The sequence below is a fragment of the Crassostrea angulata genome, chromosome 8 (assembly GCF_025612915.1).
Source record: "Crassostrea angulata isolate pt1a10 chromosome 8, ASM2561291v2, whole genome shotgun sequence".
Lineage (NCBI taxonomy): Eukaryota > Metazoa > Mollusca > Bivalvia > Ostreida > Ostreidae > Magallana > Magallana angulata.
In genome coordinates this window covers 40,381,611-40,397,844 of record NC_069118.1, presented here as the reverse complement: position 1 = coordinate 40,397,844, position 16,234 = coordinate 40,381,611, and the positions used below count along the sequence as shown (strand labels likewise).

Sequence of the window (16,234 nt, the reverse complement as noted above, 5' to 3'; positions counted from 1 at the left end):
CCGAATGGTCTCAGTAAGAGTTATCGATGTAAATAAATAATAAAAATACATGCTTATCAAAACATGATCGTGCAAGTTAAAGTTGATTTAGGTTTGTTCCAATAGAAATCATGTTTCACTAACTGTATTTAATATTTTTTATGTATAGCGAATTTTAATATTGTTTCAGTACTGAAACATCGCATGAAAACGTTAAATATACATGTAATTATCTGTTACTAGTCGTCTTTTAATATATATACCTTTCTTTTGTTTGTTAAAAATTCGCTCAATTTTGTTAAAGTAATGTAAAACACGGGCGCCATTTTGAAACAATTAACTTGTCAGAGAGTTCCGAATGAAATCTGATGAACGTTTCACACGGTTCTCGCACGCTTTGCTCGAAACGATTTACACGCTTTGCCCGAAACGCTAAACGGTTTACATGAAACTCTAAAAGGTTTACACGAAACGTTTCTCGCACGTAGGCCGCACGCTTTTTTGGTGTAGTAGTACGTTTTAGGGTCTGTAAATTTTGTCAGCACGCAATTCTAAACGTGCACATAGTCTTCAAAAATTTAGAAATATTTTAATATAGAAGTTATCTTTGAGAAAGGTTTACGTGTTTTGTAGGCGGGTTCAGTTTAAAAAAGAAATACAATTCCTGACATGAATCATGAGTACATACTGTTTATAACAATGCTTGCTACCCTTGAAAATTTAACTCGCCATTAAACATCTCACTTTTTAAAGAATGTTTGAAACGATTACATAAACTCTGCTCGACAAATAGTTTTCCTAAAATATTTTCTTCCTTTCTTTGTTTCAAAACACGTTTTATATACAGGCTTTCAATCACAACACGTTTTTATAACAAAAGCAGAACTGAAAGTATAGTAATTATAATCGTTTGACACCATATAACATATATTTTCAACTCGCAGCAACAACGGAAGACCTACTCGGGGCTTTGCCACGAGCTCTGCTCTAGTTGTTAAAACTGTTCTCTTGTCGACATATGGAGGGAAAATGACGCTGCACTAGCGTAGACATCTCCTGAAGAGTACTTGTTACATAGCCATAAATACTTCTGAACAACATTTTATATAGCTTTATTACATGTATCTTAAAACGATATTTGATTTACAATTTTTGCACAGCTTGCTGAACTATATTTTACCGCGATTTTACAATTGAATGGACAACAAATTACAATGTTTACACGAATATGATCAAAAATGTGTGCAGGTGCTGCATAACCATTTCGTAATTGAAAAAAAGAAACGAAAAACACATTCATACACAATGAATAATTAACATTCTCTCTCAGAGGAAATTGTGGGATAATTAACGATTTAAATCCCTGAAATGAGCCCAAAGCCTTACGGACTACTGGTGATACCCCTACAGCCCAAATTTGAGACCAAAAAATGTATGCTCTATAGGTTTCCTACACTCCCTTGCTACACGTATTCCTTAGATGCACACTTCAAAGACAATAGAGATAACGGCCCATCTTTTACCCTTATATCATTGTTAACATTTAAAAAGTGACAAAATTAGGGTGAGTTATATTAATACTCTTAGATGTGATCGACACCCTCTAACGCTTGTTATGAACACATGGGAAGGTACTATACATTATCCTAGTGATTCTAGATATGAGATATAAACACCTGGAATGAGCCCCCTAAACGCTGGGAACCACATGATGGTACCCCTGCAACCCAAATTTGAGACCAGGAAATAATAGCCTTATAGGTCCGCTTCACTGCCATGGTATTCCTTTGATGCACCCTTAGATATAAGAGAAAATGACCAAACTGTTAGCCCTATATAATTGTGAAATGCTACAAAATAACAAAGTTCGGTCAAGCTATTTGGACCTTTTAATTGTCATAATTTTTTTTTCCTCGAAGGGTCATGTCAAACCATGACTTGGACAAAATAATCCCCATTTCACCTTAAAAGCTTGGGATTAATATTTTGGCCGTTTTGTGCGACAGGCGCTATTTCTTTTTATTAGAATATAATCGCCATTGTAGACTTCTGTTCATGTTATTATTGTAATGATAGGAAATCTTTTTAATATTCGATTCATGTTGTTTCCGAGGTACATGTAGTAAAAAGAAAAGGGGATAATTTTTTAAACACAAGCATGTTTAACTTTGATGTAAATATACTTATTTTTTTTTTAGGGGGGGGGGAGGTAGCTTAAAAAAAGTGTCAGGATCGTCGCTTCCAATTTACGACGAATATCTAAAAATGTGTGATTTGGTATGAATATACAACAAATATAGTTATAAAGCTATAAGTATGTGTAGTACCGCATACACCTAGTAATGTACTTTATGTTGTTTTATATATTATCATACATTTTCATGTTACTTTATAGGACGCGTTGAGTTTTCCATTTTTAGTAGAACTGCACTTAGGATAGCATTATTGTCATAACATAACATGGACACATACTGAATTGATTTCTATTAAATACCGACGCATGTATACCTCTTATTAAGAGGTTTTCACTTTATTCTTTTCTTAAGATATATTATTTATTATCCAAAAATAGATACAATTGCTTTCCAATCCTCACTAACCTAGAAAAAATTTCGTGTCTGAAATTGTGAGAAATGGCCAAAAAGTTGCATATAATTATTCCGATGGAAGGGGTCACGATGGATGTCAACCTCACATGCTAAGGTGGCAGATAATTTTCACTTTCGGTTTTGTGCTTGAAAAGTAGGGTGGGTTCAGAACACGAAATGTCACTCGAAAAGAAGGTGATTGACCCATCAATTGTGATTATTTGCATGAGAATACATTAAGCTACCAATCCTATGGTAGTTTATGGCAGTTGCTCGGGACTGGAGCGCGGTTCTTGACCCGTGAAAATGTGAAAAAGGGCAATTTTTCCGAACATTTTGAGACCGTCCCTGGCTATTCTTTAGAGTGCTATATGTAAGTTGTACTTGTTTTATTTTGAAATGTGTAAAAATTCTCAAGAGTCGGGACCATGTGTCCCCTGCATGCAAACCAATTTTAGCCAATTTAAAAATCCACTGAAAAATTAAATCTCATATATGAGCACTATCTGCCTCACATTTCCTCGACCAAAAAAACACTATCCCCTGCCACCTAACATCAAAATGAAGAAAGGCGATTAAGTGTGGATTAGAGCCCAAGCAGCCTGGGGGCAGTATGCCTATGGTGGAGATCGGTGTTCTTTTTCTGGAGTAAAATTGTAGTATATTTATAGGGATATCAAAATAAAGTATCTGAAGGTTTAAAAATTTCAATAGTTTTTGTATTTTCCTACGCAAAGGAATTCATGACAGTTTTGAAATACAAAAATATGAAATATTAGATGTACATATTGTTTAATTTTGGTTTTAAAATTGTACTCAGGACAGTGGCTTGAGACGATGATAATCGCCTATCGTCTTAATTAATTCCAACGGGAACGAGCTGAAAACAACATAGAGACGTATAAAACATTGCAAGAACAATAACTCATGCAATACATTACGTAAAATTGCATACTATGTATATTGACACTTATGTCGAATTCAATGAATGCTTTAAAATTTAAAGAAAGAAATGTTTGTGTTTCTTATCAAGCTTTACAATTCATGAACTTTCTGCTAATTTAATTCAAACGCACTTAAACGGGCGTTCAAAGTCAGGACCGGAAAAATTGGAAATTATACTCATTGCAATGAATATAATTTCCAATTTTTTCGGTCCTGACTTTGAACGCCCGTTTATTACATTCATTATATAACGTTGTCTCAAGCTTCTTCACTGTGAAAAAGAAGTTAAAGCGAAAGCGTGATCGACATTTTGGTTTTCGGCTATAAAGCATTTGGAAATAAAAAAAAAAAAGAGGGAAACAAACGCGTAAAAATTGTTTTGAAGTCGAGGCGCCCCACGAAAGGTGTAATATTGATGTTTTATTATATTATTTCTTTGTTCAAGAGTGAAACCTTGGTCTATATTTTTACTGAATCAGATATTTTTTTCATTTATTCCGTCGTAAGGAATGGTAAGAAGGAATAATATTTGTCAACGTAAAGGTCTTTCTTTCTGTAGTTTTTTAAATATATTTCCTGTCATGCCTCTTCCCTCCTGCTGTTTTTCTCGCTTTAATGTCCCGTTCACATCCACAAATATACAAATAGTTCATGAATCGTTTTGATATGATCAACATCTGATCTGGTTTAAAACATAGCAAAAGTAGTGCTTTAGACCAGTTCTATAATTTAATGTCAGAGCTAAGAAAAACAACCAAGAATGTAAATTTTTCATTTTGACCTTTATTAATTGTAAAATATACAGTTTATGTACAAAATAGTTTTACAGATCTATGACATTCTCACTTGGTAGCACACTGACTGCACTGGGAGAAAAATATGGTCGTGATTCCGATACAGTCCACCAATCAGTGAACAGTGTTACAGTTCTCAAAAAAAAAAAAAAAAACATGGGCGAGTATTTCACAGAGTTCTTTTAGTTTGAAGAATAAGAATAACATCATATTTATTTTTTTAAAAAATTGTTTTAAGTTGCAGAGAATATGGAAATCCTTTTTTCTAGATTTCAAAACAATAATGTTGTAAATGTGTGTAAACACAACTCATGTATCATCAATAATTATGGCCATATTTTCGTGGATTTGATAAAAAATCACAGTTTTAGAAGGAATGTGAAGTTACATGATTTAAATTTGATAAAGGCGTAAATTGTACATGCTGGGAAGATAAACCCTCTAAACCCACGTTGTTTTTCCATTACTTAACAAAAGAAATATAAATCTGATATGGATTACACTATCAAATATCGTGCATCGCTTAACAAATCTGAAAAATGCCTACAAAACAGTAAAAGAAAAAAATGAATTCAAACATTCGCACAGAAAAAAAAAGCCAGATGAAGAAACAGGAAGCAGATAATAGAAATATTGTAGTGTTCATACTTGGCAGATCTTGATGGCAAAGGTTTGATTAAAAGATATTTCAGTTTTGGAATAATTGATTCCATGAATCTATGATTTTGGAAAAAATTTTCACTTAATATTTTGACTTGTGATCGTTCATACTACATGATTACTTAAGTGGGTAACATATGATATAATTGATAAAAATAATTCTTATCAAACTGGAAAAAGAATGATAATTATAAAAAAATCTCTTTCACAATAAGTCACAATTATTTGATAATATCTACAAAAGAATAGTTTTAAAATTCAAACAGCAAGAGTGTTTTCTTAAACCGATTTCATCGGTGAAATACATTTTACTATCGGCCGGAGACAACATAATTTAAGATGCAAGTATATATTGTATCTCAATTATAAATCCGATTGACTTTTGTATGAGAATCCAGCAATATCTATAGAGTAATTAATATGCATTAATTATAAGTACATTTTCTACAATTAACATTTTGCAAAAGTTTCAGGAAGTGCCATTATCAAGTATGTGACTTATCAAAATCAATATATTTGTCGAAATATCAATCATCATCTCCGTTTGGTAGACTTTTCTCCAAGACATTTGTTGGTATCATCCTAATATTTAAAAGAAGAACCAACAACGTATGGTTTTGTTGAGATAAGTATATGTTGTTTCTGTTTTGTTTAGGAAAAACATGAGAACATAATGTAACTACATGTAGTAGCTTTTTTCTCAGGAAGGATAACAAAAATATGAAAGGAGAAATTTAATTCATTCTTCTGAAGTTGGAAAAAAACAAACTAGAAATATCTAACCCAATGGCCCCTGAATCAATATCGGGACCCGAGAAGGGTTTTGATATACAGCCAGCTGAATATAGAAATATTATATGAGAAATATCTAACCCAATGGACCCTTAATGAATAGTGGAACCCGAGAAGAGGTGCATATTGCAAAGTAAGAGTGTCTAGAAAAATATTTATTATACTCGCTACTCTTATATATAAATAAATAAATTTTTACGAAAAATATAAGTATGCAAACATTGTAAATGAAAAGTGTTGTTTAAACCAATAATGTGGCCCAGGACTGATGTAAATATTCTTTACTTTTTAAATTCGATCAATAATACAGATTGTGGTTTCATTGTGCATGCATTCTGATAGGATGTAGATTTAAATGTACATTATTACCCCTAGTCCAATAGAAAGGTTTCGACGGATAAAAATTCCACATAAGAATATTCAGAGGGAAAGTGAATATATTTTCAAGATTTAGAGTTCTTCAATTTGTTGCATAGCGTTGTTAGCATTGTAATAATAGATAGTCTTTCACTTTAATATTTATTGTATCTTTTCAAAAATGTTATGGTTACTCTAACTATTGACCAATTGTGCGACCCATAAGTGGGACCAATTTATTGATATTATTTTTACAAGACATACAAGGCTTAAATTTGAAAGATAACTCTACAATCACTTTGATATTAAAATACGTATGTATATGTAGTAAGTGCATTTTTTTCCAGTGCATTTCCGACAGACCCTCATTTTCAATTCTAACGTGAGAAAATGTTCAAAGGGATATAGAATTTATTAATAAACTTACACTGAGGTAAAGTTATGTCTTTATGTTATAATTATCTAAATACCTATTAAACTAACTTATATTCTCTTATATTTGTATACAACAACAACAAAAATCAAATTAAACTGATAAATTGTTAGTTGATATCTTTTAATTGATATTTCAAAGATTACATTATACTTGAAAATCAGAAAATAAAATAATATAGTTCTACATTAAAATATGAACGGTAATATTTGGAAAGTATTATGTTAGTCATTTGGTAATAAGTTGGTGTGGTATTAAAAAGTCTGCATGAATCATGTCACTGTTGGACACTCAGTTGGACTTACCTCTCTGACAAGATAAGCAACCTGGGCATAATAAACAAAACGAATATGGTTTTAATTTAGTATAACGGACACCACTATTCACTGAATTCACAAGCGATTTTCCCACAAGTATGTGTACATCTGCAACGCTCTGAAATATGTTTCACTAAGTACCTTATTGAATGATTGAAAGTAATGAAATGTATCCTAGTCATAAATTAAATAAAAGGATTGAAATCAAGAGATAAATCAATGAAGACATACATGTGTGATAAGCAGACGGCAGATGTCATTTGATATTATTTGTCCCAGAAGGAAGATAAAATGGACATCTGAGACTTTGTTTCATTTGATTGTTTGCCAAAACAAAGCTTATAGAATTGATTTAAGTAAGAGCAAAAAAACTCCATCAAATGATCGTTTAGCGTGAGGTGTTTCTGTAATTTGATAGTTAAAGTGGTTTGAGCTTGTGTATAAATATCCTCCAAAACCTAGCAATGTCAGTGGGTTTTGTTTTCTCAGAAAAGATAACAATATGACAAGGTAATCTTTCTCTTTCTCTCTCTCTCTCTCTCTCTCTCTCATATATAAAAAAACATATTACTACAAGAGTTTTGGTGGGTTTTTTAAAATTGTAATTGTAAATATAATTTTCAGAATCTGCTATTTATTGATGAGCTTCACTCTTCTTGTGGCGGGAATTGCACATGAAACTCCACAACAAGTGGTGACAAGATACAACAATTACAAGGCGATATGCAATGGAATTGGTTTTGAAAAAGTGAACTGCAAAGGTTCGGAAAACATTTTATTTTTAAAATTTGATTTTATTGGATTTGATCGATAAAGATATTTAATATATAACCAGGGTTGTCTTTGACCCGTTTGTCTATATAGAAGCGTGTAATAAACTTTTTTTTAGTCCAACAGTAAATTATCTCTGCGCAGTTATACAGGTTTTGTGGTATACTATCATTTAATTGCTAGATTTCTTGTATAAATTACCTTAGCCAATTACGCAGGTAACTATTAAAAAGTACCACTTCTGAGAAGGGTTTACTCAGCATTTGAGCGCCAAAGTACTGACATTTGGAATTATATGGAGAACTTTACTCAAGGCTGATGTTATTAATTCTTACCTAGAAGTATATGATATTAATCAAGGAGTAAGGAATCATTTTTTATCAATATTATGAAGTGATGATTTTGGACAAATCTATCATAATACACATAGGCTTTATTTGAATTGACGACGCCCCAACCAAGGCTTTGTATGATTGATTTGACGACGTTTCAACCTAAACAATCACCTCAAAATACTCAAAGAATGCTTTTTATCCCTTATTTTTTTATAATCTCAGCAATTGTACGGGTAAATATTAGAATATTGACATATTTGTGCGATTTTCATTTATTTCAATTGTGAAAACATTGCCTTCGCCCCAACGATACATTTGAATTTTATTGGACTGTACAATATAAAGTCGTTGGTAGTGTTATTACAAAAACACTTTTAAAAATGTAAATATTCTTTAATTCCCTCCAAATGTCCTTTGTTTTCTCCTATGATATTTTACCTTTCTTTTTCTCCTCTAGATCCTAAAATAGATACTATTGCTTTCCAATCTACACTCACCAAACATTTGGTAAACCTGAAGTCACATGAAACTGTGATCTTTGAAAAGGTTTCGTTGAATGAAGGAAAAGCTTACGACAAGACTTCCGGAATATTTACAGCACCGTCCGATGGAATCTATTCCTTTACGTGGACAACATTAACAAAAACTGGCAAAACTTTTATTACCGACATTGTGCGGAATGGAGAAATGATTATAAGAAACTTTTCTGATGGGAGGGGCCGGGACGGGTATGCCATGTCAACCTCACATGCTAACATCAAAATGAAAAAAGGCGATAAAGTATGGATAAGAGCCCATGGGACATGGGGGCAGTATGCTGATGGTGGGGAATGGTGCTTTTTTTCTGGAGTAAAATTGTAGAATATCTATAAGGATATCAAAATAAAGCATTTAAAGGTTTTAAACGTTCAGTAGTTTTGTACTGTCAAATTGAAAAGCTGTCATTTGAACTAACTGCTAAAAAAATAATCAATAAGTCAGGTGAGCTAAAACAAAACAAGCATGTTTATATTTAATGTTGACTTTAATTAATTGTAAAATATACAGTTTATGTACACAATAGTTTGACAGATCTATGACATTCTGACTTGGTAGCACACCGACTGTACTGGGAGAAAAATATGGTCGTGATTCCGATACAGTCCACCAATCAGTGAACAGTATTACAGTTCTCATATAAAACATGGGCGAGTATTTCACAGAGTTCTATTAGATTTGAAGAATAACGTCATATTTGTTTGTATAGAAAAAATTGTTTAAGTTGCAGATATTAGGAAAATCTATCTTAATTTTTAAAACAATAATGTTGTAAATGTATGTAAACACAACTCATGAGTAAGTCAACCAACTGTAATCCACAGATTCTTGCCTTCCTCTACACCTAATACGTGTACCTCTAAAACAATTCAATTGATTACTAGAATTAAAAGCCATCAACACTTATTTTTTCTCATAACAAAAAAAGGTAATAAACAAAGAATTGCACTTTAACAACAACTGTCTCTCTGGTAGGAATACAAGTATTAAATCCTCACCAAAACATGTAACTCCTCTGCAATTCTTAATAATTTATACAGTGTACATTTACATGCACTTGTAAAAATTTCAACATATGTAAACCTATTTTTTACCTAGTTTAAAAGCTACAGTTTTAGTTCAAAGTGAAAAAAAGACCATGGACAGAAATCAATTTCAAAAATCAAATTGAACCATGAATTGAGTTTTTAGATAATATCCTAGGCTTAAAAAAAGAAAAAAAAGCCTTCATGATATAAGCTGTCACATTTTACAACAGGAATAATATCCGTCAATATTGAATGCGATTATATCAGCTAATACACAATGATGATAATGATGATGAAGATTGATGAGAGAAATGCCCTATGTACAATGAAATCAGCTGCTAATCAAGATTGGTAACAACAGAAATAAAATTTCACTCAAGAACTTTAACATGATGATAACATTGCTGTAAAAAATGAGAATATCCTCATTAGGTTCACAGAATTCAGTTTTTCTAGTCCTGTATATAACTGCACTATCACAAACAAGTTGCATTCCTTTTCTGTTGTTTATGGTTTTTCGTTTTCATCATCGGTTTTCTGTTTCTTAGCCTGGACAGCTCCAACTACTTGAGTTCTACAGGAAAGAAATCACAACATCAATCATCATTTCTTTTTCTAATTTTAACATAAACTAATTGGGACACAAGTTATACCACATTTCACATAAAGTCATGTTAATTGAATATCTTTTTCAAAATTTTAATTATTTAGATTTAATTCTAATATGTGAAATTCTCAGATCACAAACACCGTAAAGTATTTTGCTAATACCGTAGTTTAATTAATTAGGACCTCTTCTATGCATACAAGTTTTAGCAATATCTTATTCTGGTTATTACAAATTAATCTGTGATCTTTCCAATCATCTCTGATTTAAACTCGAAAAGCTTAACCAATTGAAAATAAAACAGAATTTGATCACAAATCTTAATTTGAGTTTAAAATAATAGCTTGATTTTAAATCCTCTCCTGTTTGAAAGATGAATATAAAACAACTCCTTACCCATTTCCTCCTACAGTTCTCTTCACTGCCACGTTCTGAGCAGCTGGACTCTGGGCATCTGGGCAAACAATCAAAATCATATTAAACTTATATCTAAATAAGGAAAATGTTCATCTCTATGAAAATGCTTCAAAGTAAAACAATTTTGACTATATATGGTTTTATCTGTATTTATGAGCATCAACTTTCGTGAACTTTATGAAAATCATAGTTTCATGGATGCATAACTTCGTTAAATCTGTTTTTTAAATTTTTCAATATAAAACTTATCAGAATTTGCATTTCAAATAAATTTTAATTTCGTGGATCAACTGAACAAAGAAATCCAAGAAAACTGAATTCATGGAATATTGATGAAACCACAGCATTAGCCCAATTATTTCATTAAAGTGAGAATGAGACCAACACTGAGATTATTTTATGGCCCCAGTAAACCAGTACTTTATATATTTTACTTAACATACCTTGAAGCCACCTGACTTGTGTGGCAGGACCATATCCCTTCTCATTGCGGGGAGCAATCCTGAAGATGATGGCTGGTTTGGTGGTGTAGTCAATGTGGGCAGAGCCCAGACTTGCAGCTGTTACCGTACATGTGTGGGCGGGGCCACAGTACACCCTCACAAATGCCAACTGGGCTGGAGCCCCAGGCTTCTGGTCCACGTGGGCAGCCGCATTACGGACCGCCAAATAAACGGAGTATTCGGTTATCTTTCCCGTCGTGTTCTGAGGAGGTTCCCAAGAAAGATGGGCACCTTCCGTATTCTGTAAAAGTCACTTATGTGAATCTTAAAGGCAAAACAGATGTCATCTAACCCATTGTGAAAATTGACACGTTAGATTGCTCTTTTAATGTAATAGACATTATTTAAATCATGTGATTGAATTTGCCAATATTAAAGAAACGTGAAATTACAAAATTAATTGTGTAGGTGTAAAGTACTGGTGCAGGAAAAAAACCCAGAAAACCCCTCCCCCTTAAAAAAAACCTGATACACCCGCCAAACCCACATTGCTGTATCGATTAATTTCATGCCTTTACAATATTAAATGCCATGCATTGCTTAGCAAATCTGAATAATGTCTACAGAACAAAAAAAAGAGAAAATCTGTTAAAACCATAAAATCAGAGAAAAGACATATGAAAGAAGCAGGAAGCAGATAATAGACAGATGGTAGAAGCAAATACCGCTTGTGATGCTAACCTTTCCTCCTACCTTGCTGATCTTGATGGTGGAAGGGGCGCTTAGGTAACCGGAGAGACAGGTTTTGAAGGACGAGATCTCGCTGAAGTCACCTCGCCCACAGGCATTGATGCCAGCTACTCGGAACTTGTAGGCAGTGCCCTGTAGCAACTCCTTTTTCTTTAAAACATTCACATCCCCAACGTTGACCACATCAATGTCCTGTGTCAGAAAGGAATAAATGTATATTAAATTACATTCTGCGTCTTATCAACATCTTCAACATTTACCACATCTACATCTACGTGGATGTAGGAAAGTGTTTACAATAATCTCTGTCTTCCATTGAAATCTGATTTAATTCAAGTAGTTCTTTCCCCAGAATTCTGATTGTGGTTAACATTAATTACAAGATCATATTTTCTTTAAAGTTTAGTCTGAAATATACTTTCTTAAAGAAATTTCTAATTTGAGAAATAAAACATTGTGAAAAATTTCTTTATTTCAACGATGAGAATGTAATAAATTTTATTAACTTTCATCGATGATTTAAAAATCACTTCTTAACTTCTGTAGAGAGATGGAAGTGTGACACCACACAGGAGGTGCCCTTAATGATCCCCACATCATACCACTGATTGCCCTCCTTTTTGATGGGTGTGGTCAGGGTCTTTGGCACAGTTTCTGCGTTGTCCAGGGATAAAAACATAATGAACTGTTTTGACTATTCATTTACCATTTAAAACTCTTACCCAAGGATACATGTGGTATGCATTTTTTTGAAGTGTCTGATGCTTAATTTTTCCACCATCAACACAAAATAAGCTTTAAAAGTTCGAGGAGTTTATTTCAAGAACACATGTCTTTTTATATTTACATTGTCTATTAAAACACTAGAATCAATTTTGTAATGTATAACTCAAAACATCAATACCTATTTTGATATGTTATCGTACAGTTGTTGAAAATTATATGAATAATAGATAACACTTCAAACATTTAAATTTAAACATATTTTACATTGCGTCATTTATATGGCCTTGTTGCAAACTGTTTCCTTTAATTTCAAACCAGGAAGTGGCCGTATAGTACATCGTCTCTCTTTTTTAAACTGTGTTCTTTATGTCTTTCGGCCAAATTCCACTACCAATCTGCAGTGGTATGGACACGTTAAGAGTTAGGTGGTGAACCTCCTGTTTGATTCCGTTGCCTGTCACGAGACCAGGTTCCTGTTTAATGGTGTGGGTATTACTGTCTAATGACAGCATCTATTCAACTGCATGGCAGGATTACCACCACGTATTTACGGGTATGTATCAATGTGTGAGAGATAGATAGATAGATAGATAGATAGATAGATAGATAGATAGATAGATAGATAGATAGATACATAGATACATAGATAGATACATATATAGATAGATGTTTATGCCTACATATGTGCCTAGCATTTGAAAGTATTTCAGATAATTATTTACAGACCCTGAAACGTACTACTACACCAAAAAAGCGTGCGACTTTCGTGCGAGAAACGTTTCGTGTAAACCGTTTAGCGTTTCGTGTAAACCGTTTAGCGTTTCGTGTGAATCGTGAAGCGTTTCGTGTAAACCGTTTAGCGTTTCGGGCAAAGCGTGCAGCGTTTCGGGCAAAGCGTGTAAATCGTTTCGGGCAAAGCGTGCGAGAACCGTGTGAAACGTTCATTAGATTTCATTCGGAACTCTCTGACTTAATTGATTCAAAATAGCGCTCGTGTTAAACATTACTTTAAACTGTTTGTGATTGGCAAAACTCCTTTGTAGATATTCTCTTGAACAAAATCTATAAGAAATGATATACTTATCTTTTTACAAAATTGAATTAATTTTTAACAAACAATAAAAAAGTACGCATATTGAAAGAAGACTAGTTACTGAGACTATTCGGCTGTGTACAACCAGCACACATAACCTCGGACATCGGGTAAGACCTGGACCTGGCTGAACCTGTCAATCAAACTCTGTGTATTCGTTTTCATTGGATGGTCACGCGTCTTTTCTTTTGTCAATAGCCAATAGAAATTTAATGACTTCAAGGTAGTCGGAATCAGTATTTGATGATGCACACAATTTAAATGATAGATTATTTTACATTAATTTGAACATAATTAAATGTAAACATAGAAAGAAAATATGCTGTTCATTTCTATGAAATGCAGGAAGTAAATTCTTCTGAATCCCGATGAAAAATGTTTCTACAAGCTATTATTTAAATTATTTAAACCCTGATTACGGAAAACAACAAGTAATTAACACACTAAAATTTTCCTGAAATGTACACATGCAATTAATTATTATGGGAATCTATATGCATGCATGGTACTTAATTCAAATAGATTATGATAGATATGTATTGTACGCCGTTATGCGGGTCGCCGGCTATGTATACGAATATTGAGACAAAAAATTAAATCATTTTTTATTTTTTGTTTTTTCCGAAATCCGAAATAGTAATGACAACTTTCTTTATTGTTTAATCGATTGATTTTTTTTCTGTGATTTTATATACGGAACATTTATTAACGCGAATGATATGACTTAAGAAAAAAAATAATCGATTGTTTTATCGCATTTTTCTGACTTATGTGACTAATTTTATTTTACATAACTTTCAAAATTATAAGTAATATAAATAATTACAGGTTTATTTACTGTTAGTATTTTTACATCGTATTCTCTGAAACCAATTAAAATACTAATGTGAGAAGAAAAAACAAATCCTGCCGAATACTGAAAAACCGATTTCAGTTTGTATTCATACGGATTTTCTTTTTGGTATTGAATATTGTGTTACGGTATTTTTTTTTCTCCGGAATTTTTATTATTTACGGCATTAATAAGAATCACGGATATTTCTTTTGAGCAATGAATATATTTATAGAAGTAGTATTTTTGGCTAATTCTGTGAATAAATAATGTTTTCCTTTAAATATACATGTAAGTACCAAATTAATTTAATTAATCAATTCAATACGTATGTACATATATGTTTCTAATATCAGTATTTCTATTATTTCGTGTTTTCTTAAAATAAATTCTTAATAACAGATTCAGGGTAAAAATCCGAGAGGACCCGAATCGATCAGGATAAAAGCGTGTCCAAAGCGTGTGAAAAGCGAGCAAACCGTTTCGTGCGAGAATCGTTTCGTGTAAACCGTTCAGCGTTTCGTGTAAATCGTTTAGCGTTTCGGGCAAAGCGTGCAGCGTTTCGTGTAAACCGCTCAGCGTTTCGTGTGAACCGTTTAGCGAGCGTGTAGCGAGCGTGCAGCGAGCGTGTGGTGTAGTAGTACGTTTCAGGGTCTGTAAATTCACACAGAGCTTGATTATGTTTAAAAACGGATTTCATATGTAAAATGCATTGTTCTACGACAGGAGAAAACATTACTAAAACTGATATATGCAAATTGTATCTTAATTTTTATTCTAATAGATTTTTTTTCTAAAGTGAAAAAATACCTATTGAGTAATTAATAAGCAGTTAGATACAATTAACATTGCAAACGTCTTCAGAAGTGATATTGTCTGGTATCTGACTACATGTACATGTATGTTAAATTACATTTATCTTCTTTAAAAATCTAAAGTCTATTTATCACATATTGGTTGAAATATCTGTTCGACATTGTGTGGGTTCTTTTCCATTATTAAAAAAAAAGGGGCCAAAGCTTTTAATATTCTGTAATAGTTTTCAGTTGTATGATTGAGGAAAATCATAATAATGACATTGAATGTGATATACATATAACTAGTACATGTAGATATATCAATACATACTTATTGAAATGCAACTGGAAGGCTATATCCTATATAAACCTTATACGCTGCTGATCCCAACATAACTTGCGTGTTTGCCAAATGTGAAGGTCGTGCTAGATCGTGGTTTCAATTACAAAGGTACAGCTGCTGGTTATCAACGTTGATATCAATTTATACTATTGAGGAAATATATCGTATTTTTAAAGTTTCGCTTTATGAGTTAGGTATTTGTGCGAAGTTACGAGCTTTAAGTAACAGAAGATAAAGTATGAATTAATAATAATGTTTCTCTGGTGTGTTCTAATTTAAAGACAAATTATCCTTCCTATGTTAAACTAAGACTCTCTCTCTCTCTCTCTCTCTCTCTCTCTCTCTCTCTCTCTCTCTCTCTCTCTCTCTCTCTCTTCTCTGATATTTTTATTGTTTATTGATCTTGTTTTATGACAGATACATATCTTTACTTTACAAAGTCATCATAACATGCATGTATAAATCAATATAAGATATTTTGTAAATTGGAAGCATAAAAAAGAATATAATCATCAAATAATCGATGTCTAGTCAATTCATGAAAATGATGAAATGTGATGGCCCTAAAAAAGATGACAGATTCAATTAACAAAGGAATGTTTGAGAGTGAACTTTTAAAAAAAGATGAACATAGCTACTGAAGATTATCATAGCTTCTCAAGATTAATATAGCTAAAATGCGTTACCTTA

The 16,234-nt window shown here is 32.5% G+C and overlaps 2 protein-coding genes across 2 annotated transcripts; one reads left to right on the top strand and one right to left on the bottom strand.

The window, feature by feature from the left end:
- The first annotated feature begins 7,487 nt into the window (after positions 1-7,487).
- LOC128159279 (heavy metal-binding protein HIP-like) lies at positions 7,488-8,832 on the top strand. Its single transcript, XM_052822342.1, has 2 exons — positions 7,488-7,626; positions 8,429-8,832. Exons 1-2 carry the CDS (start codon positions 7,506-7,508, stop codon positions 8,830-8,832), a joined length of 525 nt encoding a protein of 174 aa, XP_052678302.1. The 5' UTR covers positions 7,488-7,505.
- Positions 8,833-10,043: 1,211 nt separating this feature from the next.
- LOC128160958 (host cell factor 1-like) lies at positions 10,044-12,432 on the bottom strand. Its single transcript, XM_052824239.1, has 5 exons — positions 12,292-12,432; positions 11,757-11,945; positions 11,004-11,304; positions 10,540-10,597; positions 10,044-10,110 (listed from the first exon to the last, which is right to left on the bottom strand). Exons 1-5 carry the CDS (start codon positions 12,430-12,432, stop codon positions 10,044-10,046), a joined length of 756 nt encoding a protein of 251 aa, XP_052680199.1.
- Positions 12,433-16,234: the final 3,802 nt, after the last annotated feature.

Bases quoted from the DNA above. Each gene is read 5' to 3' on its own strand.
- LOC128160958 (XM_052824239.1), bottom strand. From the start codon at position 12,432: ATGTTTTTATCCCTGGACAACGCAGAAACTGTGCCAAAGACCCTGACC. The intron at 10,598-11,003 runs GTATGTTAAGTA...TTGTTTGCCCAG, and splicing joins ACAAGTCAGGTGGCTTCAAG to ATGCCCAGAGTCCAGCTGCT. The intron at 10,111-10,539 runs GTAAGGAGTTGT...TCTTTCCTGTAG, and splicing joins AGAACTGTAGGAGGAAATGG to AACTCAAGTAGTTGGAGCTG.
- LOC128159279 (XM_052822342.1), top strand. From the start codon at position 7,506: ATGAGCTTCACTCTTCTTGTGGCGGGAATTGCACATGAAACTCCACAA. The intron at 7,627-8,428 runs GTTCGGAAAACA...TTTCTCCTCTAG, and splicing joins TGAAAAAGTGAACTGCAAAG to ATCCTAAAATAGATACTATT.